Consider the following 26,251-nt stretch of genomic DNA (forward strand, 5'->3'; position numbering starts at 1 on the left):
CCCTCAAGATCCCTTTCGTCAAAGCAGCAGCTTTTGCCAGCGAGATCTCGTTTCTTCCTCTTCAGCAGCGGTGGGTTGGTAATCGAGCAACCACGTCATCGTGCGTCATATGTTCCATCCTACACTGCACACTGTCGATGCACACTTGAGGAGGATGACAACTTTCCTTCTGGCGGCGGAAGCCCCAACTAACCTTTTTTTTTTTTTTTTTTTTTTCAAAACGCGAACTTCCATAGGGCATACTGTATATAGAATCATGCAAAATATTTTCCTGCAGGAAACGGATAACGCTGCTGCTCTTATTGTTGTCGGTAAGCCGCTTTGGACTGTGCGGCAATAATTGAGAAGACGACTACGTCACACTCCACGTCGCCAAAAACGCCTAGTGAAAAGCACAGGCGAGAAACAAATCATCACACTGGGTTCGGACACTCTTTCGAGCCTAGCAGGCGTAGTGGCAAATCGCAATATGTTACGAAAAAGATGGCACATTTATATACTGGTATATTAAAATGCCTTTGCCGGTTCTTCAAAGCAAAAAAAAAAAAAAGAAAATCGGCAACGACCACAACAGACACGCAAAAACACGGCCAACGCCGCGCAGCTGCCGGATACGGGTTGCGTCTTTATCGCTGCTTGCTTCCTTCTGTTTTAGTGTTGTTTTTTCACCGACCTTGGGGGACGGACCAAACAGTCGTAGTCTCCTCATTAGCATGCGCGCCCTTTCCCCCTCGACTAAAACAGGGACCGGGCGCCGCCACCCGCACGCAGCTTGACCCCCGCCGTCGTCACGAACGACGACCGCATCGCTGTACAGAAAGGGGTAAGGAGGGCGCGGTGCGCTTTTCTACCTCTTCCGATCGTATCTCTCTCTGTGTGCGCGGCATCCCAAACCAGGGAGAGACGCGTGAGCAATCTCTACGATGCTAGGTGTTGTTTTTCTCTTGGCCGCGGGCTCAATCTGCGCAGCTAATTACCCGCAAACACGCTTCACTGGGACGTTACTTAATGATGACTCCATTGCCCATGGCCAACTAATATAAAAAGGTAACAAACCCCCGGCCTTTCACGCTGCCAGCAATATCGCTCCGCCAGTGAGAATAAGTTGGCCATTTCACTCCGCTCACCTCCGATCAAGAAATCCTCGAAATAGTTCGCAAATGCCGCGTGAAAGCAAAAACGTTTTGAACGCAAAATGTATGTCTTCATTTACATATCGCTAACGTAAACACCAAAAAGGAGAATATTTACTTGCTTTGAGCTCATTATCATACGCAGCAAGGCGAGGAAAGGTAGAAAGAAAAAAAATAACAAGACACAGAGGGAATTTTAACGCCGCCATTATGTACGCAACAACCTTGGCCTTGACCCGCACTTCAGGTCCGCGAGGACAATCAAAACACTTCCCGGGGAGTAGTCGCGATGCACGAGCCGGAAAGAATAAAAAAAAAATAAATGGCAACATTCGCACTCGCCCTGTGTATAAGTCATACACTCGACCTACTACGACCCAGAACTGAAAAAAAAAAGAAAAAAAAAAAAAAAAGAACTAGACGGGAAAAGCCAGAAAAGAACAAAGAGTACGAGCACCGCTTAAAACGTCGCCATCCTCTGAGGCATTCATTATACACGCCATTTTCAGCATCAGTAAAAACATGGAGCCGCAAGAGCGGCCAGTATAATCGTCGTGGCATGAGGGCGCAGCTAGGTGGCAGCGCGTCGTCGTGCATGAACTCGCTTCTTCGACCGGTCCCTGCACGAAGGAGGCGCATACAGCCGACACCTCTACCTACCAAACACCCTCTGACAAGGGCAAAAAATCCCCCACTGGCCAACACGTGACCATGCCAGAGAATAAAAAAATTCGAGAACACTTTGGCGACTAAAGTGATGAAAGGCGAAAGCCTGAGTGATGCATTCTGCTACGCGACTGTTGCGCATGTAGCGATGAATGCTGCTACGAGTAAAGCGAGCGACTACTCTTTCCCATTCTGCGAGTGCACTTATGCTCCTTGTATCTTCACAGTTGTTCTACGTTTACTGTTGCGTAGTTGATTTACGTTTACTGTTGCGTGGTTGATTTTACCGTGTGCGCGGCAAAAGTTATATTGAATAATGAAGCACGCAACTATCAATTAGTAATCAATTAATTAGACATTAATAAGTAATTATTATATAGTGATTACTTAGTCAATTAGTCATTAATTAGTGATTTGTAATTAATTGTGTTTAGTAATTAGCCGTTCATTAGTACCTGAACATCGATTGACATATGGCCATATAAGGCACGTATTCGCGCATACTGTGGTGTTGCTCTGTGATTGATCTAGACCTCCATGACGTCATCAAGTCTCGACCAATCAGAACCGCTGCAAAGGCGTGAGACTTTTGCTCATAAATGCTTTCGCCTTAAAATTCTCACTGGCCAAACAAACGGCCAGTGGTCACGATCCGCACAGCTTTTCATCACACAGGAGCACCAAAATCCATACATACAGGGCTGCTGGTGGTGGCGGTTAAAAAAAAAAAAAAAACATTGCCGGCCACGACAATTTCTACCTAATATCTTGAACACACGAGCACACCCGAGCTGCGGTAGGCGGAAATAAATGCGACAGGGTATTCTGCAATTCTGACCGACAGAAAACTGGAAGTTAGTAAATACTCTGCCGGCTGAATTTAAACATTTCGATATTACCCTTTTTCCCTACTCTATTTCCAGCTTCTTGAAACCCTCTTTTTTTTTTCTTTAGAGCTCCGACAGAGTGACTTAATTTAAGATTCCCCAATGCCTATACATAACACGATTCGCGTTCCGCTACCGTGATGCACTAACGCGCACTGTGTCGCCTACGCCCGCGCGGAGGGCAGGCGCGCATGCGCGTACAGGTCCCCGCGGATTAGATCTCTCTACACTGTAACGACGACACCTTGAAACTCAAAGGACGCACCGTCTCGAGAGCGTTGTGTCTGTGGCGCTCTACACCCGTATACCACTCCAAGGAGGGAAGACTAACAACGATCGGGACAGAAAGAAGCGACCGCGTCGACAAACCGAACGCGTTCTTGAGTACCAAGGACGCACCTCGAGTGCGCCGTCAAGGTTCCAGAATAGAACGTCACGAGACAGCTGTGTTGTATACACCGTGCATCGAGAGCTTCTCAAACAACTTCGTCTAGCAAACACACACTCGTCGTTGAAGAGACACGCAGAGACTATTAATAGAGAGGTTTAGCTTACCGTGATCCGCGCATTCCACTGCGCATGCCCAGATCCCCTTAACGCCAATAGATGACGCCACATACATGTTGTCGGCACATAGACCTGCCGCGTCGGGACCAATCAGCTTGTGCGCCCCGCCCACGCGCGGTAGAGGGTCACGGTGGCGGATCGCGGATAACGGTAAGCTAAATCTCTCTTATGTCGAGCTATAAACCGGACACTATCACACACGCAAAGTTCACGGACAGTTCGAAGACAAAAGCGACGCTATACATCAACTTGCGAGAAGGTGAGCTTCGCTCCTGCCTGTATACAGTGCGCACTTCTACGCTGTCCAATGACACGCTAAGTCACACCACGAGCACTGAAAGCAAAAAAAAAAAAAAAAAAGAAAAAAAAACTATACCAGCAACGATTCCGGGAAAAGAGCTGCTCGGTTGCACGCACTCGTGTTCGGAATTTCAAACGGCGGTGCCCGCTATCTGGCGTGGCATAAGAGCATTTGAACGAGACCTTCCCCGGACAGTAAGTACTCCATTTTAGTAAACGGTCCCCACTGGCGCGACGGTATTCGCCGTCAGAAAAAAAAAAGGGCAAAAAAAAAGGAAAAATAAAGACAACGAATGGATGAAACCAAGCTGCGCAGTACGAGATCGATTCGTCAATCGGCATATAGATAGTCCCTCCGCCCAAGTGCCTGCACGAGACAAAACGCAGCGAGAACAGGGCGTCCGCGTTCGATACCGTGAGCACAAGCTGAGACGCATGCGCTCCCTGAACGTTCCTCCGGCACGACTCCGAACGATTCGCGCCACATGTGCGTTGACATGCCATTGCTCGTGCAGAATATCCGGCCGCTACAGTTCAATATTCCAAGCAGGAAAAAAAGAAAAAGTAGTACGGACACATTATCTGTTGGCTATTGAAGGATAGCATCAGAAGCTGTTGACGCGTTGACCGAGTTATGTATCGATCCTTGCCAAACCTAGTTAGGCGAAGCGAAAGCGTCGTATTGCTTGGTGTTTACTTTGGTTAGGCTTAGGTTTAGACATGGGTTGCAGAGATTAAATTAGCGAGACTGAAGTTGAGGACGATGTCAACTAGAAGAGAAACACTTGATGTATTTACCTTCCGCCAGAGGTCCAGTGGCGGTGCTATGACTGGGATCCCAGGCCGAGGCTCAAGCGGCCGGAAGACAGTAACCAAGCGGGTTCTCGAGAGCGGCAGCAGTAGAAGACGCCCAAACCCGCGGTGACAACGACGCGTGTTCAGTCGCCACCACGCGCTGTGGCGCTCATTCGCCTCGCCGGGTCGGAAGGGTGGGGAACGACTCTCTCAAGGGTAACCACGAGGAAGTGTTCCCTATTGTTGGCGAAAGCAGAAGCAGGAATCTTTGTTTGCCGAATGGGAGTGCCCGCGACATTTCGAGAATGGGCTATTTGCAGAAATAGGTAAGTCAGCTTCTCTTCAAGGCTTGTTTTCCAACCGAAAAGGTCTCGTTCCCAGATGCCACTCGCATTATTTGAAGAAACGAACACAGGCAAACTCCTCTAAGTAATGAACTCTGGAATGTCCCCAGTTGACTTCAAGATGACTCAGGGCGAAGTGTCAGAAAGGTACAATGGTTGAAACCAACCCTTCATAGGTAAAAAGAGGACGAAGGGAGGAGACTGTCCATCGCCTTGCTTCTCGAGCATGACTGGTTTCGGCCCATTTGTCACTCTCCTTCCCAGTCACACTTTCGCGAATCCCTAGCGTCAGTTCAAGAGTGGCCACCAAGAAAGATCACCCTCGCCACACGGAGGTGTGCGAGGAGTCTGAAATACAACCTCCACCAGTGGGCGGCACCTCGAATGTTCGCCAGTGTCTTACTGATTGAACTGCCCGACATGAACTCCATGTTCCCAGCTCCCTCCCTAACTGGGTCACCAAGCAGTATTTAAGAGGCGGAGTTATATCCACAAGCAGTTCTATTCTCTTCACTCGACCTTGACATACTTCACTATGCAGAAAGTGTACATAACCCCCCCCCCTTTTTTTTTTTTCTTTCTCTCGTCTCTCCTCCCTGGTTACTCTAGTCTCGATGTCTGGGGATCCACCTGGGAATACTGCACTCTGCAGATTAGCAGTTCAGCGTCCTAATCACTAAGCCATCGGGTGGAGGAGAGGGCATTCCGCCTTATGTGTATGACCAGAACCACCTGATACGATAGCTTTAAAGGCTACGGTCTGCGGCGATACTTGAGATTCCTCGTTCGCGTAGATGCAGCCTCCACTAGTTTCATTAGTAATATATTGATTTGTGAATCTCATAGCTCACTCACACAACCGGTCGTGGGCCACCGCACGAATTAAGATGCAAAGCCCTGCTTTATCGAAGCCGTACGAACGTGCCTGCGTGATGTATAGAGTAGCTTGCCATGCTCCGGCATACAATTAAGGCCCCTGGAATGATTCCTACCCAACCTCCCACCTGATACGAGCAATCCGAATTGGCAGCTCCTCCCAACTTTCTGGTACCATGTGGTATCGTTACGTCACGCAACCCATAAAGAACGACTGCTTGGCCACGTGTCACCTGTCAGGTATTCCACCTGCAAGAGCCAGGACCGTCACATTTCGTTCACGACAACGCTGAATTTTCTGCCGAACGGAACCTTTAACGCTGTCTTAACGACGCACTCGTAATGAGCTCACAGATTTATTCTCGAACATGGCGAGAAATAACGAGAAACAACGAGACGAGCCCGACGAGTTCGTTCCGTCTCCTTGCGGTTCGACCGCTCTGCCAGGCAAATCGGTGCACCCGTAGCGTGCGCAACCGTCCGAGCTTCTGCAGCTCCCCCGCTCCGTTTCGCCCACAGGCCGCCCACGCCTGCCTGAGCAGCGCCGGCCGACGCGAGACGAAAAAGAAATGTGGGCCACTCCGTTTCGGCCATGCATTTTTTCTCTCTCTCTTTTTTTCCCGAAGGCACGTCCGGCCGAGCGGAGCCGCTGGCGGCAGCCGTTGCGAAAGTACAGCAAGACACGCTGCACAGGAGAAGAGAACGGCGCACATTCGTGTCACTCCGCCGCAATTTCTATTTATCTACTTCGCCCACCACCTTGTCCTATCCTTTTTTTCTTTCCTCCTTGTTCCGCTCGGATGCCTGACGCATTACAACAGACTTCGCTCTATTTCCCGTCCAAACACATTCTTTCTCGGTTCTTTTCGCGCTCTCTTTCGCCCCACCTTTCCACTGGCCTTGTAGACAAACCTCAAGGGAGTAAGAAAAAAAACTCATCTGAAACGTAAACAAGCAACAGCAACCAGCAGACTCCATAAACACAAGGACTACATCTGCTGAGCTGTGGGGCAGACCGAACACAGATATCTCCTTTACATCGCCCCCCCCCCCCCCCCTCCTCCTCGCCTCATCCGAATCGGCAAAAACAAGAGAGCAAGTAACGCACATCCTCCAGACGCTCCGCTCTTTCCTGTCGGCCAGCAGTATACCACAGACGCGCGTCGCCGTTTAAAGAGCCTTCGGGTATAATAAGAAACAAGCGCGCGCGCGGTCAGCCGAGATTAGCGCCCATACCAGAACAAGAAAAGGGGGCGGAACGGCCCACATGCTCAGGGAGCTCGATTCGTTCTTTTTTTTTTTTTTTTTCCTACTTAAAGAGACACGTGAATTTTTCTTCGTTTCCCAGCGTTGTCTTCCTCAATATATTCTTCACGGCCCTGTAACGGACAATCACTATCGTAACCGCTTAGTTCGACCTACTGATTCACTCGAGCTGATCGCTTTATTGGGTCTCTGAAAGCACGCATGTTCGAGGAAGCAAATTAGACCACGGCTTTCGTATTTAATGTCCCTTTCCAAGATTGGAGTGCGTCGGTAATTCCAACCCGAGACGGAGAACAAATCGGTTCCAATCATCGGTAAAAGAGTAAACAGAAATTTCGAACCACTGACATTCCCCAGTGGCATACGTATTAACAGCTGTGTTAAGCAATTTCCCTCCTGATCGAATGTTTTTTCACCCTTCGTTATTGGGTCGCTAATCAGCGTACCGGATGTGAGACAAAGTACAAAAATAAAAAAAAAATGTAAAAGACAATGACGCGACAGAGTTGCGCACAACACCGGATATGGGAAACGTGAAATATGGCCCAAACAATAGCCAAGCAGGATGACGACAGACTTTAGCGTACGCAACAAACGGGCGCAAATGATATCTAGAACGATTACAGCAAATACCTACCGCACGTAAAATCTGCGCGAACTCAGCACTTTGTGATAATTAATTAACGCGCTACGAAACGCGCGCCCGCCGCCATGGTACGCTGCGTCGCTGACGTTTCTCGACAGCCGTAATACAGGAGGAGCGCACGGAGACGAGCTTGGCATCGTTAGTGCTTTCGTTGATGCAATTTAATTACCCGGTATTTCACACTTTAATTCCCAGGTATTTGCGCATTTTCGGACGCTACCGAACCCAGGTTGTGCTGTGCAACTATTCACCAGGCTGTGCAACTGCCATCTGATAATCTTTATTTCATAATCTTATAATCTGATATTTTCATCTGATAATCTTGCGCAGCTCTCTCGCTTTTTTGGAAGGAAGCTCCTGAAACCGTCTCGTGGGTTGCACGTGACGTCACCGCCGTCATAATGAATGCAAGATAAAGCTTCTATAAAGGCCAAAGCCGGCGGCGTAAGCGTGTTACAGAAATATTACGAGGGACTTAGCTAATAAAATAATCAAGAGTTAATTATTAGTCATTAATTTTTAATCGATCATTCATTGGCATATGGCCATATAAGCCACTCATTTACGCATACTGTGGTGGTGCTCTGTGATTGGTCGAGACCTCTATGACGTCATCCCGCCTAGGCCAATAAGAGCCGCCGCAAAAGCTGGACACATTTTGCCCACGATAGCATGAGCCATTAAAGGCTATCGCCTTAAAATACGCAGGTCTCCGAAGGCCTTCTGGTCTCAAACATGGTGGCCGATATGGCAGCCCCTCCGTGCAACCCAATGCACCCGTACAGTGTGGAGGCTCGCAGGCCGCCGAAATGCAGGGCTTTCCGCGGCAGCACTGTCGACGCCGTTCTCTCTTCCTTTTTGGCGTTCCCAGCCTATACTCGGGGACACTTTCTTGGCAATGGAGCCAAAGCTACAGAGCCAAAACGCTACGCAGCTGAATATAGCCCTTAGTTAGATGAGTAGTTTCTGCAAAAACAATTTGAAATCATAGCGCTAGTTATTTACGGTATATTTTTTATAACAGAACTGATTTTCCGAAATGAAACTGTTATGCATAAAACACTTGTCTTGGTTCCACCAGGTCCTCTTCTGTGATGTCTGTCAAGGGTTTTAGAGACACCCGGCTTTGCAGACAAGACGGCGACTGCCGCCTGTTCGGGTCGTTCCGGTTCTCGTTCACTCCGCAACGACTTGAAGCGTTTTCACCAGACAAGATTCGAGTCAAGTTCAAGAGACGCTGGCTGTCGAAGCAAACGAAAGAAATGATCTGCAACGTCTATGCTGGCAGAAAGCGGCGCGGTCGGACTACATGGCGGAGCGACACGTTTAAAGGCCCCGCCTCCCTACCTTTGCGCCCATTGCCAAGAAAAAGTGTTAGTCTGCGCCAAGCTCAAGCCAGTCGGCCTACGCGCGGGTAAATGTGGTACGCGCGAAACGTCTACGCAACAACGTTCTTAGGCGCGCGCTTGCGTCACGGTCCAACGAGCCAAAAACAGACGTAAAGGTTCCGTCCCGCCCAATTCGGCGCCGCACGAAAGGAGGCGCGCGAGCAGGAAATGCGATATCCGGGCCTGCCAATCAAAGCTCGTGGCGCGCCTCGATCGAGCAACGCGACGCCAACTGCCAAGTCGGGCACGCCTGCATTTACGGGGAACATCCCAAAACCGACGAAAAACGCGCATGATCAAAGAGCGGCTGGCACACGGGGGGACCAACGCAGCATCCGGCCTCGCTGCTGACCGCCAAACCAACCGTTAAATGTCCCGTGCAAGCATCACAAGGATCATCATCATCAATCTTATTTCCGCTGCGAGACAGACTTCTCCCAATAACCTCCGATTAGCCTTGTCCCGCGCCAGCTGCGGGTACCCTATACAAGCAAACTTCATATCACCTGGCCACCTGACAATGCCCCCTGGTACAATATCCTCCTGTTATCCATCACCTTAACGGGACCGTCCGTTATGCTGCCTTCCAATTACATGTCCTGGCCCCGTCCACATGTTCACAAGCTGTCACTAATTCCCGTTTGGGTCCTAACCCACTCTGCTCTCTTCCTGTTTATTAAAGCCCTACCAGCGGCAATGACAAACGGCGATTTTGTACCCACAGCGTCGAGGACAACAGAGTTTAAAAATTAGATATGGTTGTTAGTGACGGCCAGCTAAACAAATCTCTAATTGCAGTCAGGTGCCCACCTGTAACGGTTAGAAAATTAACTATTACTACATACCGAATCAGCTTATACTAGTCAACGTTATTCACCTTTCTTTCATGACGTCCGTCAACAGTGTATACAGTACACCGCAGAGCTATCTTTTTATGCCCAAAAAGCCTATATTTAACACACGGCGTCGAACTACGATCATTAAAAGACCCGGTATATATACTGCTACAGACCTGCTTTTGCGTGGTGCTATTTCACGGACCATGACGAAAGAACGGTGGCCTGCTGCCAACTGCCACGGAACAAGGCGCCCGCTTCATTAGTTTGCATGCGCCCAGCATACATGCCGTGCATACGTCGCACGAGAAACAAACTATATACACGCTCAAACATGTTATGTCAGCGACGAGTGGCGAAGTCCCGTGTGTTATCGCGCAGTGGGCCGCAAGCGATGTGTGCCGCGATAACGCACACAGACAGGATAACAGAACGCTTTGTCGCGTCTAACTGCAATACTATATCTGTCAGCCAAAGTAACACACGGCCGCTGTTGTACCATGGGTTTAGGGCTTTAGCTGTGTACTTGCGGTTAAACTCTGAAGATTAGACTCGTGATATTTGTCCTACAAACAGACCTCCAGCATCGTAAACAAATGGCCTTCTCTCCGCGAGGGCGACCACACTGGGTCGTATACGCAACCGAAGCCAAGATCGACTTCGCCTGTAAACAGACTCGCGAATTCCGACCTCCGAAAAAGGAAGAATGCCTTTACACGATAACAATTTCTTCCTTGCGCTCGGAAGACTCCTGAACCTCTTTTTTTTTTTTAATTCGTCATCATCGTCGCGGTAATATATATTTAGACCACAGCAAGATCATGTACACAATTCCCAACGACCGCAAATTACTCATGCCCCAGCAAGCTAACCGGTATATGCCTTCATTGGCCTCGCCATCTGTCTCTAAATATGCGATCCGCGCCGTAATGACATACGGCTGTAATCCGACATAAGCGCCCAAAACAAGACCAGCTGTACGACTACAAAAGAAAGTAATTATTTCGCAAAAACTCCTTGGTTTGGTTTATGGAGTTTAACGTCCCATTAACGTCCCAAAACGATCTATAGGCTATATAAGAAGCGCCGTGGTGGAGGGGGCTACGGCGTAATTTCGACCACCTGGGGTCCTTTAACGAGTAACTGACACCGCACAGCCCACAGGTGCCTGGCTTTTCGCCCCGCCCACCGAAAAACGGCCGCCGCGGCAATGATCCGATGCGGCGTCCTTGGGTACTGCAGTCCTGCGCCCTAACCACTTGCGCCATCGCGGAGGAGCACAAAATTATTAAACAGCTGAATTAAAATCAGCCCTGCCCGCGGTTCGAACCGGGACAGTCGCTGGTTGGGCAAGTGTGAATTGATCAAGTAGAATCTTGAATCTTAACTGGAATGTGCTTAATGGGAAGCCACCTAAGTGAAATAAATTCAGAGAAAGGTTGTTATTAATCCGCAGTTAGTCCCTAACTTAAAGAAGCACTAACAAGCTCGAAATTGTACGCCCTCACATCAAAGCACGACCGCAGCAAGCTCTCCGACCTCTCCCCGCAATGTCCCACTCGGTGCCCATATCAGCCGAGTACAGGGTGACCTCGAGCTCTGGTGCTCTACCTCAAAGGCACCGCATCGAACGGCTACGCTTCCCGGTGGAGGAAGTCCTCGAACGGATGCCGATAAGCGTTTGCAGCGAGAAGCACTTTCGAAACCACCGAACCACTGCTCCCGAGAAAGGCCCCATACCAAGAGCGAAGCGGCATGTAGAAGCCACTCAAAGGGCAAGCAATGGTGTCGCAACATGCGTCAACTAAAATAGAAAAAGCTCCCACATGCCCCCATTGACAATGAGAGAGGAGGCGGAGGTGTTGGGCGATGATAGGTAGGTCAGTTATGTGTGACCCCTGGGAAACGCACTTTCGGGTGCCAAGTCCGCTTTCCATCTGACAACGGCAGCATTCCCATGACGTCGCGGTAGCCCTAGACTAGAGCTACCTGCGTAGAGCTACCTAGACTATAAACCCGGCTACAACTAAAATACTGGTAACATGAGGTTTGGCGCAATTTTTTCAACTGTTTATTAGAATGGATTTTGTCTGAAGAAAAGGGTTTCGTCACAGCACGCCTAAACCCTTGCACCTGTTAGCCCTCAGCGACGTCAGGCTAGCAGGTAGAAGGGGAGTAGACACGACGTCATGACAAGAACGAGAACATCTTCGGCGGAACTCCGCCTGGTTGGGTGCTTGAAACAAAAGTTTGAGAAACACTTATCAGCAACCAAATTATTTATTAGAACCCGACACAATTGGCCAATGCCGTTGGCTAGAGGGCCCCTTCTGAGGGGAACTTGCCGCTTTGTCTGCGAATCAGCGAAAACATCAAAGCCACCGCTTGTACTCACGGTACTCGGGGCCAACGACCGTTTTTGCCGTCGTATCCAAATGAATGCCGAAATTCGAAAAAAAAAAATATATATATATATATATATATATATATATATATATATATATATATATATATATATATATATATATAGTGCCCATTTAACTCACATGAAAGGAGCCCTTGGCGATAAATGGACAGCGCCCGCCCATCACGTAGTCCCGGTACTCTAATTCGGTTGGGCCGAAATTCGAAGCTTAGCCGACTGTCGCGAAGCCTGCGGCACTCAAATAAACTCCATCCAAGTTACGAACTCTAAGAAGATCAGGTTAGTGCTAAGTGGCAAAATCCGGCAACAACTATGCCCACAGATAGGTTGTTCATGTTAGTGTTTTTTGTTGTTTTTTTTTTTCGATACAAAGAGCACTACACAAAAATTAGCTTTGCACATAGAATATACGGCGAGGCGCACGCAAACTAAGAGGTTAATAGTGATCGTAACATCGGCATCGACTAAATACGATAACCTTCCAATTATTCCAATGAGCATGCACGCGTTTATTTGAAAACGCAGTGATAGTGGAATTTGTTGCCTATTTTATTTCGTAGAATTTGGTGACACGACTGTGCCCTTGAGATACGCACGTCTAAAGCTTCGGCCTAATTAATCATGCATGCGAGACCGCGGCACTCGACACGAAGCTCCTTTTTCCCAGGTTTCACATTGCGTATCCCAGTCGAAAAAAAAAAAAAACGTTCTGTTGCCACGACCAAATTGCTGCCCAGATTTTGGCACTGAACCTGTAGCGACGACTGAAATCTGCGGTTTTAACGTCAAAATTTTGTACAGCTACTACTCCAGAAAAGTACCACACCACAGCTAAAGATTATTTTGTACGTTTCTGACACGATTAGGCTTTTTTTTTTTTTTTTTTGCCGAGTGGGACGGTGCTTTGCCCGACAAGAATGTGTATTTACAGCAAACGGTTTCGCCCTTGGCCAGAGATAACCAATCGTTTGAAGAAACAGCTCTCACCTCGCTCCGTCCGCACATAGACTTGCTGGGTTTCGCGGGCCAAAAACGAAGACGCGCTGGCCAAGAAAGCAAAGGTCATACAGCGTCTCGTGTCTCTCCACAATTTTGTCAAACGAAACGCTATATGCAAACAGCTGCGTAGCACCAGGGAAGAGCTTCGTGCCGAGGTGTTGCGTGCGTATAATTAAGATGGATTGGGCCGAAACCTTAGACACACGCATCTCAGAACTTTGAAGACCCTGCATAATTAATCCTAAAAAAGAAAAGAAACAAAAAAAAATAAATTACCAGGAAATAAAACGCTTCGGCGCTTATGAAATTTATTCCGGCTTGCTGATCTCTGCGATGTTGCCGTGCACACGAAGCGGAGCCTACCCAATAACACGAACTGCTTCCTCGATCCGTTAAAGTCAAAAAGCGCTTTACAACGTAGATGCCACGTGTTCGAATGGAGTGGAGGTTCCCAGCAATAAATGCGCCTGCTGGCGGCAGACAAACGTCAACGTGCCAAGAAACAGCCACAAAAATTACGAGAGACTTTAGCGACTAAAGTAGCGAAAGGCGAAAGCCTGAATGCCGCATTGTGCTATGCAACTGGCACTGATTAGGAAGTAATTAATAGGTCATTAGGTGGGTAATTATTATTTACTCATTTATTAATTAGTAACTGACCATTGATTGACATATGGCCATATAAGGCATGCATTCGCGCACACTGTGGTGGTGTTCTGTGATTGGCCAAGACATCTATGACGTCATCCCGTCTCGGCCAATCAGAGCCGCCGCAAAAGCGAGACACATTTTGTCCAGGACAGCATGAGCCACTAAAGGTTTTCGCCTTAAAATTCATTTTTACTAAAACGGGAATAAACTGACGGCGCTGCCACGCCTTCCCTTCGAGACGTTACTCGAGGTTGTGCGCGTGGCTCCGCAGCGGAGGATCCCATGCAAGGCAATGCAAAGAGTCGCCGGCAAAGCAGTTTCGCCCTGTGAGAAAACGATACAAAGGGGGACGGGTGACGAGGGGGCAGCGGAAGCGCCGTCGTCCCACAGAAGAAGCCCGGCAGTTCCGAACCGTGCTTACGGACGAGACACGCTGGCACGGGTTAACGGCCACTGGGGAGGGCGGTCGGCTGCCGCGCTGTATAGTACCCGCCAGCGCGCTCGGTCCACGGAATTAATAAAGAGGGCCTCGACAACCGGGCTTCCCACGGGAGCCCTCATGCCTCTCTATTAATCCAGCACGGCCGCGGACGACGATGTACGAAACGTGCTACGCTCCAGACTTGCGGTTGCTACGGGACGCGACGTCCGTCGCCTTCAGCTCTCCTCTGGCGACGCTCGGTTTTCGGAGAGCTGCCGCGTAATTTGGCAGCGCTGACTGATTCTGGTTTAAGCTTAGCGTCAGCGTTAAAGGGGCAGTGAAAGTTAACCGAAGCTGCCTGCGCCGATGGTCTTAGGGACGCCAACGACCAAGAAGCCACACCCACCGGAAACAGTTATTATCGGCTGAAGAAGATAGGAGGGAAAAAAAAAAAAAAGAAACGAAATGCACATGTGGTTATCGACGACAATGCCGAAGAAGCGTCGACAAAATGTTTTTCGCTAATCCCAGTTGCTACGCCACATAGCCACTACCTTCAATATGATGACGGCAAACAGCCCTCCTCGGTCTCGGGAAAACTTTTTAATTCGTTTTTTTCTTTCTTTTTTTTTTCTTTTTTTTTTTAACACTCGCAATGGCTTTCCGGTGCCAGAGACAAGGGAGCTCTTGTCCGTTCCTGCATGCCCCATTGCCCACAGTTGCGTCTCCCCTGGTGTACCCCTGGCATGTAAAAGCCCTCCAAAAATCAGCACCTGTAAGAACACAGACACGACGTATGAAGGTGCGGCCGCCCGGTGTATGCGTTGCGATGCGACGTCGTGTACACGCCGTATGCGGGAAAACAGCTACGCAGCTACCCGACAACAGTGGCACCACAAATGCAAACACTTAAACCACGAACCGATAACGCGGCGGCCCTCGAGATTATAGCAGCCTCTACAATACGCGATGCCGACCAGAACCACGACAGGACAGGGCACCGTCGTAAAAAAAAAAAAGAAAAAAAAGAGAGTACTGAGGCGTAAGCGCACTGTTCGCCCAAAACGTGATGGTCCTGATCTCGGCCTTATTGACGCTTCGACAACGCTCCATTTCACATGTGTCCCTACAAACGATGTTAAAACATACATCTACTCTTGCATCTACTTAGTACATGGGGTGAAATATATCAAAGCACTGAAAGAGTTATGCGTAGCAGGAGGCAAGACAATACAGCGGAAAGAGCAGCTTTTCAATGAGAAGGTTTTTGTGCCTGGCATATAGCCACAGTTGAGCCATGTTCTTGTCACTATCACCCCTTAGCCCATGTTACTTTGTGCAAGCAGAAACCGTGTTTCGCTGCACAGATGGATTGCACTGACGTCACTGCCACCTGCGTGACTACGAACATGGTGCACGAGAAAAGGTCGCGCGTTTTTATAAACAGATACCGTGACGCCTGCTCCGTCTCAGCACATGAAGTGGCGCAGTGCACCATGTGCAAGAAGTGCGCACCATTCCCACTGTACAAGCATGCGCATTGCCAAGACATGCAAGTAAAGCGCATGACGATACATGGCAGCCACATGCTAACAGTCCCATTCTTGGCATGACTGTTCAGTGGAACTCACTATGCTCTTGGCAAGAAATAAACACGTCATTCACCTTTCTCTATCTGCTTGTTTCAGACCGCACTGCACTTCTTTTATCCGTATTTTGCCTTGTACCTTCATGCGATGTGTTATGTACTGCACTGCTCTAGCTACAGACCATCATGCTTCAAAATGTGTAAATGAACCACTGCTCCAATGAGAAATCCATGAAAAGGGAACCCAACTCCAAAGTTCCCTCAACTAGCATCTGCAAAACAGTTTAGAAGACTACTTTTAGTTGGTTGGTTTGTGGGGTTTAACGTCCCAAAGCGACTCAGGTTATAAGAGACACCGTAGTGGAGGACTCCGGAAATTTCGACCACCTGGGGTTCTTTCACTCGCACTGACACATCGCACAACACACGGGCGCTGCGCCTTCCGCTTCCGTCGAAAAGCGGCCGCCGAGGCCGGGATTCGATCCCGCATCCTTGGGCACAGTAGTCGAGCGCCCTAACCACCGAGCCACCCCGGAGGGCGGAGGACTACTTTCCAGATTAAAAATGTGTTATGTTTAGTTCCGCCTGCAAAGTACACTAAGGCAAAATACCAAATATGGTAAATCACCACCAACTGCAGACATACACTGTTCGTGCCCAGAATAATGGGGCTTTAACTGAGACTGATTAGCATGACATGCAGCCTATCACGAATAAAAAAAAAAGCAAAAAAAAAAAAAAAAAAAACGACAGGCAGGGTGCACTTATATGGAAGTTTTGAACACAACAGTATAAAAAGCAATACTCTTCGGAACATCTGAACTATCAGCATCAGTACTGTCAGCACTGCGAGAGAAAAATCACGAGCATGAGTGTTGTTCTACTGTACTTCTAAAATGGTGTTTGTATTTTGTTTCTCTTGTCTGTTTTTGTATTAAGTGTTATTAAAGTGCTTCGTGTGTGTCCCCAAGGTAATACCCTCCCCGGAGGGCCTTTAGGGTATTTGAATAAATAAAATAAATGACTTTGACAGGTGGTAGGGCCGGCTACTGCCCCAGGTTGTGTGGCCCCACGAGACCACATAACATGGCAGGACTCCTAGACCCCGTAAGCGCATTAATAAAGCTTGGTCGAAGTGGGGTTTTAAATCTATGTTGGACTGCCTTGTATTTTATATGGTAGCTTCAAATTTACGCTAATATATATGTGCGAAAATTAGAGCTGCAAATTAAGTAAATTAAGGGACTATGGTTATCCAGGTAGCAAAGTCTGCACATATATGCGATCCTAGACCACCAAGTCTTGCCTGAAAAGTCATTCCTGCTCCAAACCAGAACTATGTTTACATAATTCAAGGTTCCATTGCAGATTCCAAAGAAATATCAAGTAAGAAAACTAGGCCAATATTATTTTTAACTGTATTTTTTTTTTTTTTTAATGAACAACAATTTTCTTTGAGAAGGCCCTGATGAAATGTCTACAACAAAGCAGGCTTGTTAAAAGAACAGCTATTAAGAACATCTGGAAGCAAAAACAAACTCCAGCAAAAATTTACGGTTTCGGCAACAGTACCGGCGGACTCTGCAATTCTGCGATGATTATAGAGGTTGGAAACAGAGACCACCACAAACACAAGCTCAATGGCCTCTGATTGTTATCACTGTCAAGTATGTCAACGCCTTTCTGTGTGGTTAACAAAAGCCACAGCTGTCACCTTAGGGCATGAGCTGTGAGCAAGCAGCTGCTGCAGTCTTTTTGTTGATTAGTCTTGTTCTGGACCAACAAAAAGTGATCGCTGAAAACGGATGTGCATTGAATGCCTAACAAAGATGATGGATGACGATACATCTGCAGGCTTGTTAGATATTAAAAGAAATGGATACAAAAACAGACTCCAGTAAAAACTTATGGTTTCGGCAACAGCAGGGGGGAACTCTGCAATGCTACTTTAATTACAGACCAGACGTTGCAAACAGGAGCCATCACATGCTCAATGACCTCTGAATGGTATCACTGTCAGGTCTATCAAAGCCTTTTTATGTGGTCAACAAAAGCCACAGCTGTCAAAAGCCACAGCATTAGGACATGAGCTGTGAGCAAGCAGCTGCTGAAGCAAATAGCACAAAATACACTGCACTGCTGCTGCAGCCTTTTTGTTGATACAAGCTTGTCCTGGACCAATAAAAAGTGGTAGCTGAAAACGTACGAGCATTGAATGCCTAACAAAGACGATGGGTGACCATACATATGCAGAACAATTTCAGTAAAATATGTTATCGATAAAACACTCCTGCAATAAACAAACTATTTCTTATCAAAACAAACATTTAATATGGAATGTTGGCAGCTTTGTGATAATAGTAACATAGCATATTTGCTTCATAATGAGGACTGTAAAAGGCTAGGGGAAAAAGAAGTGAGAAAGGAGCCAACTGAATGTGAAATAAGAATTATCACAAACTGAAAAAAAATTCATCAACAGTAGTTAGAGGGAAGTGCTACACTACATGGTGCATAAAACGGAGCAGTTATTCCTGAACAATATATAAGTCAAATAACTCTACACCTAACATGACATGTACAGCCTCGTCCACTTCTAGCTGTGACGCGCTCACTGCTTTCAAGGCGTCATTGCTTCTGGCCCGGCCAAGCAATAAAGCTAAGTGGCAGGCCATGTGAGGCAGCATGTCTGGGTCGCTGTGTGCTTGCATCGATTTGCATCAATATGTGTCTGTCTCGGACGCAATGTTGCTTTGAAAGCAGTGACCATATTATAGCTAGAAGCGGATGACCCTGTACAGCTGTGATTATGGTATTACATCCATTAGAAAAGCCACATTAATTAGCTCCCGTAGTCGGCATTTAAGCTCCTGCTGCTAGCACTGTGTGCATCGCATAGAAAAAGTAAAAAAGCACGACAATCTAAAGACTGCCACAGTGAACATGGGATAAATAAATTAGCATCTCTCTTAAACACACACAAAAAAAGATGAAAACCGTAAAGAGAATTCATTCACCACGACAACTAATGGGCAAGCAAAGTCGCAACTCAACGCATTATTTGCCAGTGAGATGTCACCGCTTTATGCTGTTTTTTATTCTGGCTTAAAAACGGTGTATGCCTACCGCTGCCCACCTCGGAAAGCGCTGTGCGAGGCAGACTATGAATGAACAGCGACTCGGTCGTCGGTGCGCTATTTCGATCGCTTGCGCATCGTCGGCGGTATTTTGCTACCAATAGAAAGACACGCCAGATAGGCGTGCCGTCGATAGTATAGGGCGGCGACCACGAGCTAAAGCAGCGCTACCTGCGTAACCGTCGGACTTGCGTTTTCTTTTCTTATCAATCGCACTACCATAATGGTAGCCTCTGGTCATTATTTGACTACGAAACCTCTTGTTACGTAAAACCATCCTTGCTTTATTTCGCCCAACAAATAAAACCTGATTCCCATTCTGTCGCTCCCACAGTCGCATAGGTCACGCCACGTGTTGCTTCGGTAAAGCCCAGAAAGAAAAGTCGGATATGTCACTACAGAAAACACGGCATCGGAGAGTACAAAAAAGCGTACCCAAGCGTTCGCAAAATAACAAAACCGGCTCTTTCGCATGAACAGCACCGTCATAAATAAGGAAGAAATGAGAGGCAGAAAAAGAAGAAAGTAGGAGAGGTCTTTCTGCAACGCGAATTGCGGCAATCCAATTTTGCGCGCCCGATTAAGCTCGGCGGGCCGAGCCAAGAATGCCAGCGCCGCCGGCCGCAGCCGTTACTTTCACGGCCACCGAATCGCCAAGCTTCCTGCGCGCGCGCTTTCTGTGCTCACTAGCGGTATTCGCGAAGACAAAAATACAGAAGAACACACAAAGAGCAAGAGGAAAGAACGAAAGAGACAAGTGCAAACGTCGCGATGTCTCCAAGAGCACGCGCAACCATAATATAAAATCCCAGCGGAAGTGGAGATAAGCGAGCACGCGCACACACATTTCTCATGCGACGATCCACCCAGGTTTCGCGCTGAATATGTAAACGACTGCTGGCACACGACACCTTCGTCGCCCTGTCGTTCTGCTGCGAGGCGCAGCTGCTGCACGTCTGCAAAGGATGGGAGTGCCCGTGACGCAAGTGATACACGGGAGAACACGCGCGCGCGCGCGCGCTCACACACGCATGCCTTCGTGACAGATGGCCGAGGCTCCCACCAAAGCAGCTCCGGCAACGTGACGTAGGTTGAAAATATTTTCTCCCTCCGGACCCTGTCTCGCCACCCCGTCCAAAATAAACACGCCGATCCCGACGACCGCGGCTACTACGAGAAAGCAGCGTAAAAACGTGAAACAAATGAGGGGGCAACAAAAAAAAATCGCGGGCGCTCAACACGTTCGCGGTAGCATCTCGTGGTCACGCTGCCCACGTAAACAAGCTGTTAAGTCGTAATTGAGGAAAAAAAAAAAAGTACAAGCGTTGACGACGAACGTAACAACGCGACACGGACGCGTTCGTCGTGTGATAGGCCTAACTACGACTACGGTACGGCGCCAGCGTAGGAATTGCCGAGACTCGCAAGTAGCGTAAACAAGGGCTGAAAACTAATCGTATCAGTGTCAAACCACGATTGCTTTTCGAAGACTACGAACCAATGCGCTAAAAGTGTAAAAAGCGGATGCTGTCAAAATCTATCCAAGTTGGTGCTCCGAGGGAGCAGCACTCACCGTGGTTCGTTCCAGAACAGAAGCATTCTCTGCCGCCGTCGTACCCGCGAAGTCTTTTCTGGCGCGGCGGAGAAAAAAAAGCCGAAAACTGGCGTGAAATCACTCGCTGGATGCTCCTCTCCACAAAAAGCGTATCGCGGCACAAAGTAGAACACGCACCAACGATTTTGGAGCCCAAAAAACTGACCCGAATTGGCGTACAACACGCTCGCTAAACTTGATACCAAACGACACACATATGCGCGTCTGGATTGCGGCTCGGCTTGCTGACTTATGGCGAAGGCGAAGACGAAAATTCATCGCGAAAACGAAACCAAACTTTCAGCGGCGATTTAGACGGTTTATATCGTCTAGGATCCCTTTCTATAGATAAATATCTCAAAAACATCATAATGTGAATTGACAAAATTGTTTTATAAATCAAGCTAGATGCAGTTTGCAAAAATACTTTCATCTGCGTGTTGAATCACGCAAAAAAATGAACTGGGGACAAATCTATCAACGCCGTTTTTTAGACTTTGTAGTTGACAAAGTGCAATACCAATATACGAGAATGTTATTTAAAATAAAGGTGTTTTGCCAACATCAAATATCTGTCTGTGGAGCGAATATCGTCGGTATCGTTGGCTCGTCGGCTCACTACATTGATTTTCAAGATGGCAGCTCCCATAAAATCTGATTTTCGTGCTTTTGGTTGCCGTGATTGTTTTGGCGTTACCCAGTTCCCGGTGGTCGTCTTCGATCGCAACGATTAGCAGCGCCTAGCAACCGCCGTCGCATGATTCGCGTCGCTGCCGAGATTACACATTGTCGCGTGACAAGCGAGAGCCGCTGCGTCGCCGCTAATGACAACCACTACGATCACATTGGAAGAACTCCAAAAGCATAACTCCAAGAACGACGTCTGGATACTGTTTAGGGGCGAAGTTTACGACGTTACCAAGTACGTTGGCGAACACCCCGGAGGCGATGCTCTACTCAGGTATGCCGGCAAAGACGCCTCCAAGGCTGTCAGCGAGCAACCGGCTCACAAGTGCGTCTTCAACTTCATCCGATCGAAGCTGAAAACTTTCCACGTAGGTAAATTAGCTGAGGAAACGTGAACGGTGCCGGACTTTGCGTCGCTACAAACCTGTCACAGCTACGCATTTTGCGCACTAAACCACACTTTGCTTTTTGTGTTTTTTTTTTGTTTGTTTGTTTGGAATGTGCTAAGCGTTAAGTTCAGCGAAACGGAAGCTCCTAAAATTAGGGCCGATGTTGTGCTCTACATAAATTTATTTGTGTATGGTTGTGTGTTCATGGTTCAATCCGTAACAAAGTTTCCATTGCTGGTTCCTATATAAACATACTTTAAGGAAGCTTAATAATGTCTGTTCAAACGCGGTGATGTAATTGCACTGAAGCCCCAGAAAATTCCTCTTTACACCTGACTTCCAGTAGGAAATTCGGTGTGTTCTGTATCTAACATGATCGTCTGCGTCGGGCCGAAAGGCTCTGGAAAAACGGCTCTGCTGAAGTACCTTCAGCAGCTGCTGGAAGGAAAGGGAAGAAGGGCTGAGCTGCAGCACACGCGGCCAACAATAGGCATTAACATGACCATCCTGAAAATCTCCAAAACTAAGATGTGTCAAATACGCGAAGTAGGCGGTGAGATGGCACAGTTCCTCCATCAGCAAACGTCGGACGCTACAGGACTGATGTTTGTTGCGGACTCATCTAATGTTTTCCAGTTTGGTGAGACCTATGTCACTCTGCTTGACTTGCTGACTCTTGAGCATCTGAAGAGTGTACCTTTCCTGCTGGTGTTCAACAAGGTTGATGCCAACCAGGCTGTTCCTTTGGAAGAGTACAAGGATGCAATGAGGCTTACCGACGTGGTTGACTGTGCTCCACAGGAAGTCGCAACTGTGGAAACAAGCTGTTTGACTGGTTATGGCATGGACAATATCCTTGACTGGCTTTCTCGTAACACGAGTGGTTAAATACAATACATCGTTGTAGGAACGGACAACGTGATGCATACATCAAATCAGTGTCGCCATGGAAAGGCTGTATGTATATTGTGAACAATATCTCAGTACTCTTGAATTGCACCTTAGCATGGTAAATTTTTAACTCTTTCGTTACCACGCCCATTCAAATGGATTACCGGTGATCGATGCTTTAAATCGTCGATCTCGACATATTGGAATCGCTTGTCGTACATCTAGCGCCACCCAGCGATTAATCATTGCACTGTGCTAAATGTTTTCGCTCTGGTGGCGTTCTGAGTTTTAATGGACCTTTCTGAGAGCTAATGTGCATGTGTTGTTGCGGGATGTCGGCCGTGCTTGAAAAAAACCTGCCACCCGTGGTAATGAAGCATCAACATCAGTTTTTTGTGATCAAAAGTCAAATAGTGAATCATATTGTCGTCGGCTTTGTTATCTGACTGTGTTGAGCGGTGATAATTACCCGAAAATGGCGCCAGCTATTCACTAGTGAGCTTTGACTCTGAGCCCGGGTGATTTTATTCCATGAAAACACATTACTGAATGTCCGCCGCATGTCCAACATGTATACCCGGCCTCTACAGCCAGTTTTCAGCACTTTTGGTTTGGTGTCTCACGAAAACTCGCAACAGTTTCACCGCATGGCACGAGAAGTGACACTGTTTCCATCTGTATTTTGTTTTTATGTAGCTGAAGAACGGTGCTGTACAGATAGTTTATTTTTTACACAGTGATCCTGGTTCATTCATCTTCAAAATGCATTGTATAAATTTTCCTTGTTAATGGCTCTGTAGATATTGTGCCTTTTCTATCTTATTTTTAACAATTTGTCACAAAAATGTCAATTTTCCGGTTTTTTTTTTGTGTTCCCTAACAATCTTTTTGCTTTGTAATTTGATAACATTCCATTATGTGCAATTTTGTATGCTGCAACGTGTGCTGCAGTATTATTTGTACTGGCAAAAAAGAATCTTCGGAAACCTATGAAAAATGACCATTTTCTTGTCATAATGAAAGAATTAAGAGTACATCTGCCCAGCTGATACATCTCAATGCTTACCAGATTATTGACTTCTTGCGCCTGGTTTCCAGGTAATTTGCCTCTTTATTTCAGGCAAATGTGTAAGACATTCTACAAGTGTTTGCTGTGTTATCAGAGAAAAAATTTGCATGTTTCCTAGTTAACATTGGGTGTTTCCACGTAAGATCGAACAAAGGATGGTCGGTCGACCTTTCATATTTATTTCAGCATTTGATATATGATTGCCTGATGACTGCAAAGAAGAGATCTCTAATTGGTTTTGCTGTCAAACGTTTTTTCGAGGCAGGGGGAATTCATAATGACGAAGAGGTGGAGTGTTGCGCTTATCTTCTTTGCTATTTTTTGGCTAATTTGGCTATAAATTACACAAAATATGTTAATGTTAGGTAGCTGAAAATTGTCTGACTAAATATATGCATGTTTTTATTTGTATTCAGCTAATTTTCGTTTTCCTGGGTAGTGCAGATGTTTTTATATAATTTCTCAAAATCGGCCCAGGAAACAAAATTTTACCTACTTTACAGGCCTTTATTTCGAAAAAGGCTTGCGGCAGAGCAACAATAATTCCACACTATGTTCTCAGCATAGTTATCTATCAAACAGCTAAAGCTTATATGAATATAACGTTTCAATACAGAGATACGATCGCGCTAATTTTACGAAAACAGCGAACAATGAAAACTTGTGAGGGCAATTAAAAAAAAAACATTTTTGATATTTTTAACCTAATTTTGTCCATCTATTCTCCTCTACTTCACCTTTAAAAAACATTAAAAACACGGTGCATGATTTTCTTGCTCTAGTAATTACAGCCTCAATAAGGCCTTGTGCAAGGCATAGGGACCACGCAAACGTGACAATTCTACGGCATTTCTGAATCGCGCATGACTTTTAAATTTTGACATAATATTGTAACAGGGACTAATATATTCACAAAAGAGGATTAAAGATATATATATATACATTGAGAGACAGCCAAGGAGCCAGGCATTGAGGGCTCTGCGTTCAACGCACTTCTCTTCACCTTCCACAAACGAGCGCGCCACTTCGTCCTAATCGTTCTCCACCCGCAACATTATTGCATCTAGTCATTTTTTGCCTCGACGTTTCAAATTAGCTCTGACAGACACAGCAATTATTGCTTCGGAATCAGTTTTGTACGCGTAGAGTTCCTGATGGCGCTGTGGCATCAGAGGGAGTGTCCAGTGAAAGGGAACACAAAATACCTGCAATCACGTTAATTCCAATGATAAAAGCTCTATGTGCTCCTGTCACATCCTCTTATGGGTAATGTGCTACTACTCCTTTATGCTGAAGTTGCTGTCACATGTCCTGAGAATGCCTAATACTCTAGTATAGTGTTGTGTTCAGTAGATGCAAAATATATTGCATGAAACCACCCTATAAGTGTCTGGTGTGGAGTTATTTTCAGGGGATGCTTCGGAACAAAATCAAGCAAACTATCATCAAATGGAGGTGCAGATAGCATCTGGTTGCATGAGTTTTATATATGCCTGTGCTGAACAGCTGCTGGAAAATCATGTGCTGCAATGTTTTTGTAGTTGTCTCAGGTATTCCAGACTTTATTCCAGACTTTGTTCATATTATATACATGGCACAGTTTAATTATGGTCAATTTTCGAAGTGCAGGGCATTGAAAGCCATCAATCTGGTCATTACATCTGATGACAGGGACAAATAGTCGGTTATCTTCATTATTTTTTTTTTTTTTGAAGTTTCAGAAAGTTTTCAACTCTAGTTACAGGGAAGACTTCAAGTAATGTAAAAACAAAAATGGTAGTGTAGAAAAAAATATTTGCAGGAATAAATTATTTGCTGTGGGAGACACAATATGCTGCAAAACTCCTCTGATTAATGAGCTAATCAACTAAAACTCTAATTACCCTTTTTAATTATCACATTGGATGGGTCTCAATAGGGAGTTCGAGGCCGTGGACAAGACGAAGCCATATTAGTTTAGAAAAACGAATTTTCTAAAGCCCTGCTACAGTAGCCTTGCAGCGCGCGTGGAAATCCAGCGCCTTTTTCCGCACGAAACCGAAATTGAGCTCTTGAGACGGGCAGGAAGTTCTGTACGAGTTTTTGTTTGTTTCACAAAATATGGCATCGTTTTGTTCACGGCTTCTAACTCCCCATCGGGACTACCCGTCCGACTGCGACAATTAAAAAGTTAATTAGTTTTAGTTAATTCGCTGAATAATTAAATGATTCTTTTAACGTATTCTGACAACCGCGGCTGACAGCTTATACCTGCAAATGTATTTTTTCTTCTATTTTGAACTCGATATTTCTTAAAGTTACTTATCCTTTCCTGAAACACCCTGTAGTGCTACTTGCCCATGGATTCAGCTTCGTAATCCAAATCATAATTACCTACACAAAGCTGTCATTGTAGAGAGCAGTGCATGTTTTGCTGAAGGCAAATCGATCCTTCCACCTACTGCAACTCATTGTTCGAAAGATGAGGCTTGCGTGATTTCACTGCCGGTATGATTTTCTTCAGCCACATTCGAACCAGTTGAAATTCTCTTTCTTAAAAAAAAAAAAAAAGGTTCAGTTGGTGCAGGTTTGATGGGAGCAGGGTGTTGGGGGTGGGGTGGTCTCAATTATTAAAAATTGATTTCTGTTTGGCTTCTCGGGAAAAGTTGAGTGTGTTGCAAATGACTCGCTTTGCAAACTACCGCACTGATGCTCAC

General features: G+C 46.7%; 2 protein-coding genes across 2 annotated transcripts in view; one reads left to right on the forward strand and one right to left on the reverse strand.

Annotated features, from left to right (window-relative positions):
• LOC146189684 (ras-related protein Rab-40B-like) overlaps positions 1-20,764 on the reverse strand; it is a 49,235-nt gene extending 28,471 nt beyond the window's left edge. The window contains exons 1-2 of the mRNA XM_084604457.1: positions 20,658-20,764; positions 20,499-20,556 (exon numbers count right to left, since the gene is read on the reverse strand). The gene's annotated coding sequence lies outside the window, so the exon portion shown is untranslated. The remainder of the gene's footprint in view (positions 1-20,498; positions 20,557-20,657) is intronic.
• Positions 20,765-21,607: 843 nt separating this feature from the next.
• Positions 21,608-24,930, forward strand: LOC146189686 (ADP-ribosylation factor-like protein 16). The gene has a single exon (XM_084604458.1). It carries the CDS (start codon positions 21,968-21,970, stop codon positions 22,481-22,483), a length of 516 nt encoding a protein of 171 aa, XP_084460584.1. The 5' UTR covers positions 21,608-21,967; the 3' UTR covers positions 22,484-24,930.
• The last annotated feature ends 1,321 nt before the right edge of the window (positions 24,931-26,251 follow it).

This window comes from Amblyomma maculatum, chromosome 5 (assembly GCF_055883805.1).
Source record: "Amblyomma maculatum isolate TAMU_Amacu chromosome 5, ASM5588380v1, whole genome shotgun sequence".
Classification (NCBI taxonomy): domain Eukaryota; kingdom Metazoa; phylum Arthropoda; class Arachnida; order Ixodida; family Ixodidae; genus Amblyomma; species Amblyomma maculatum.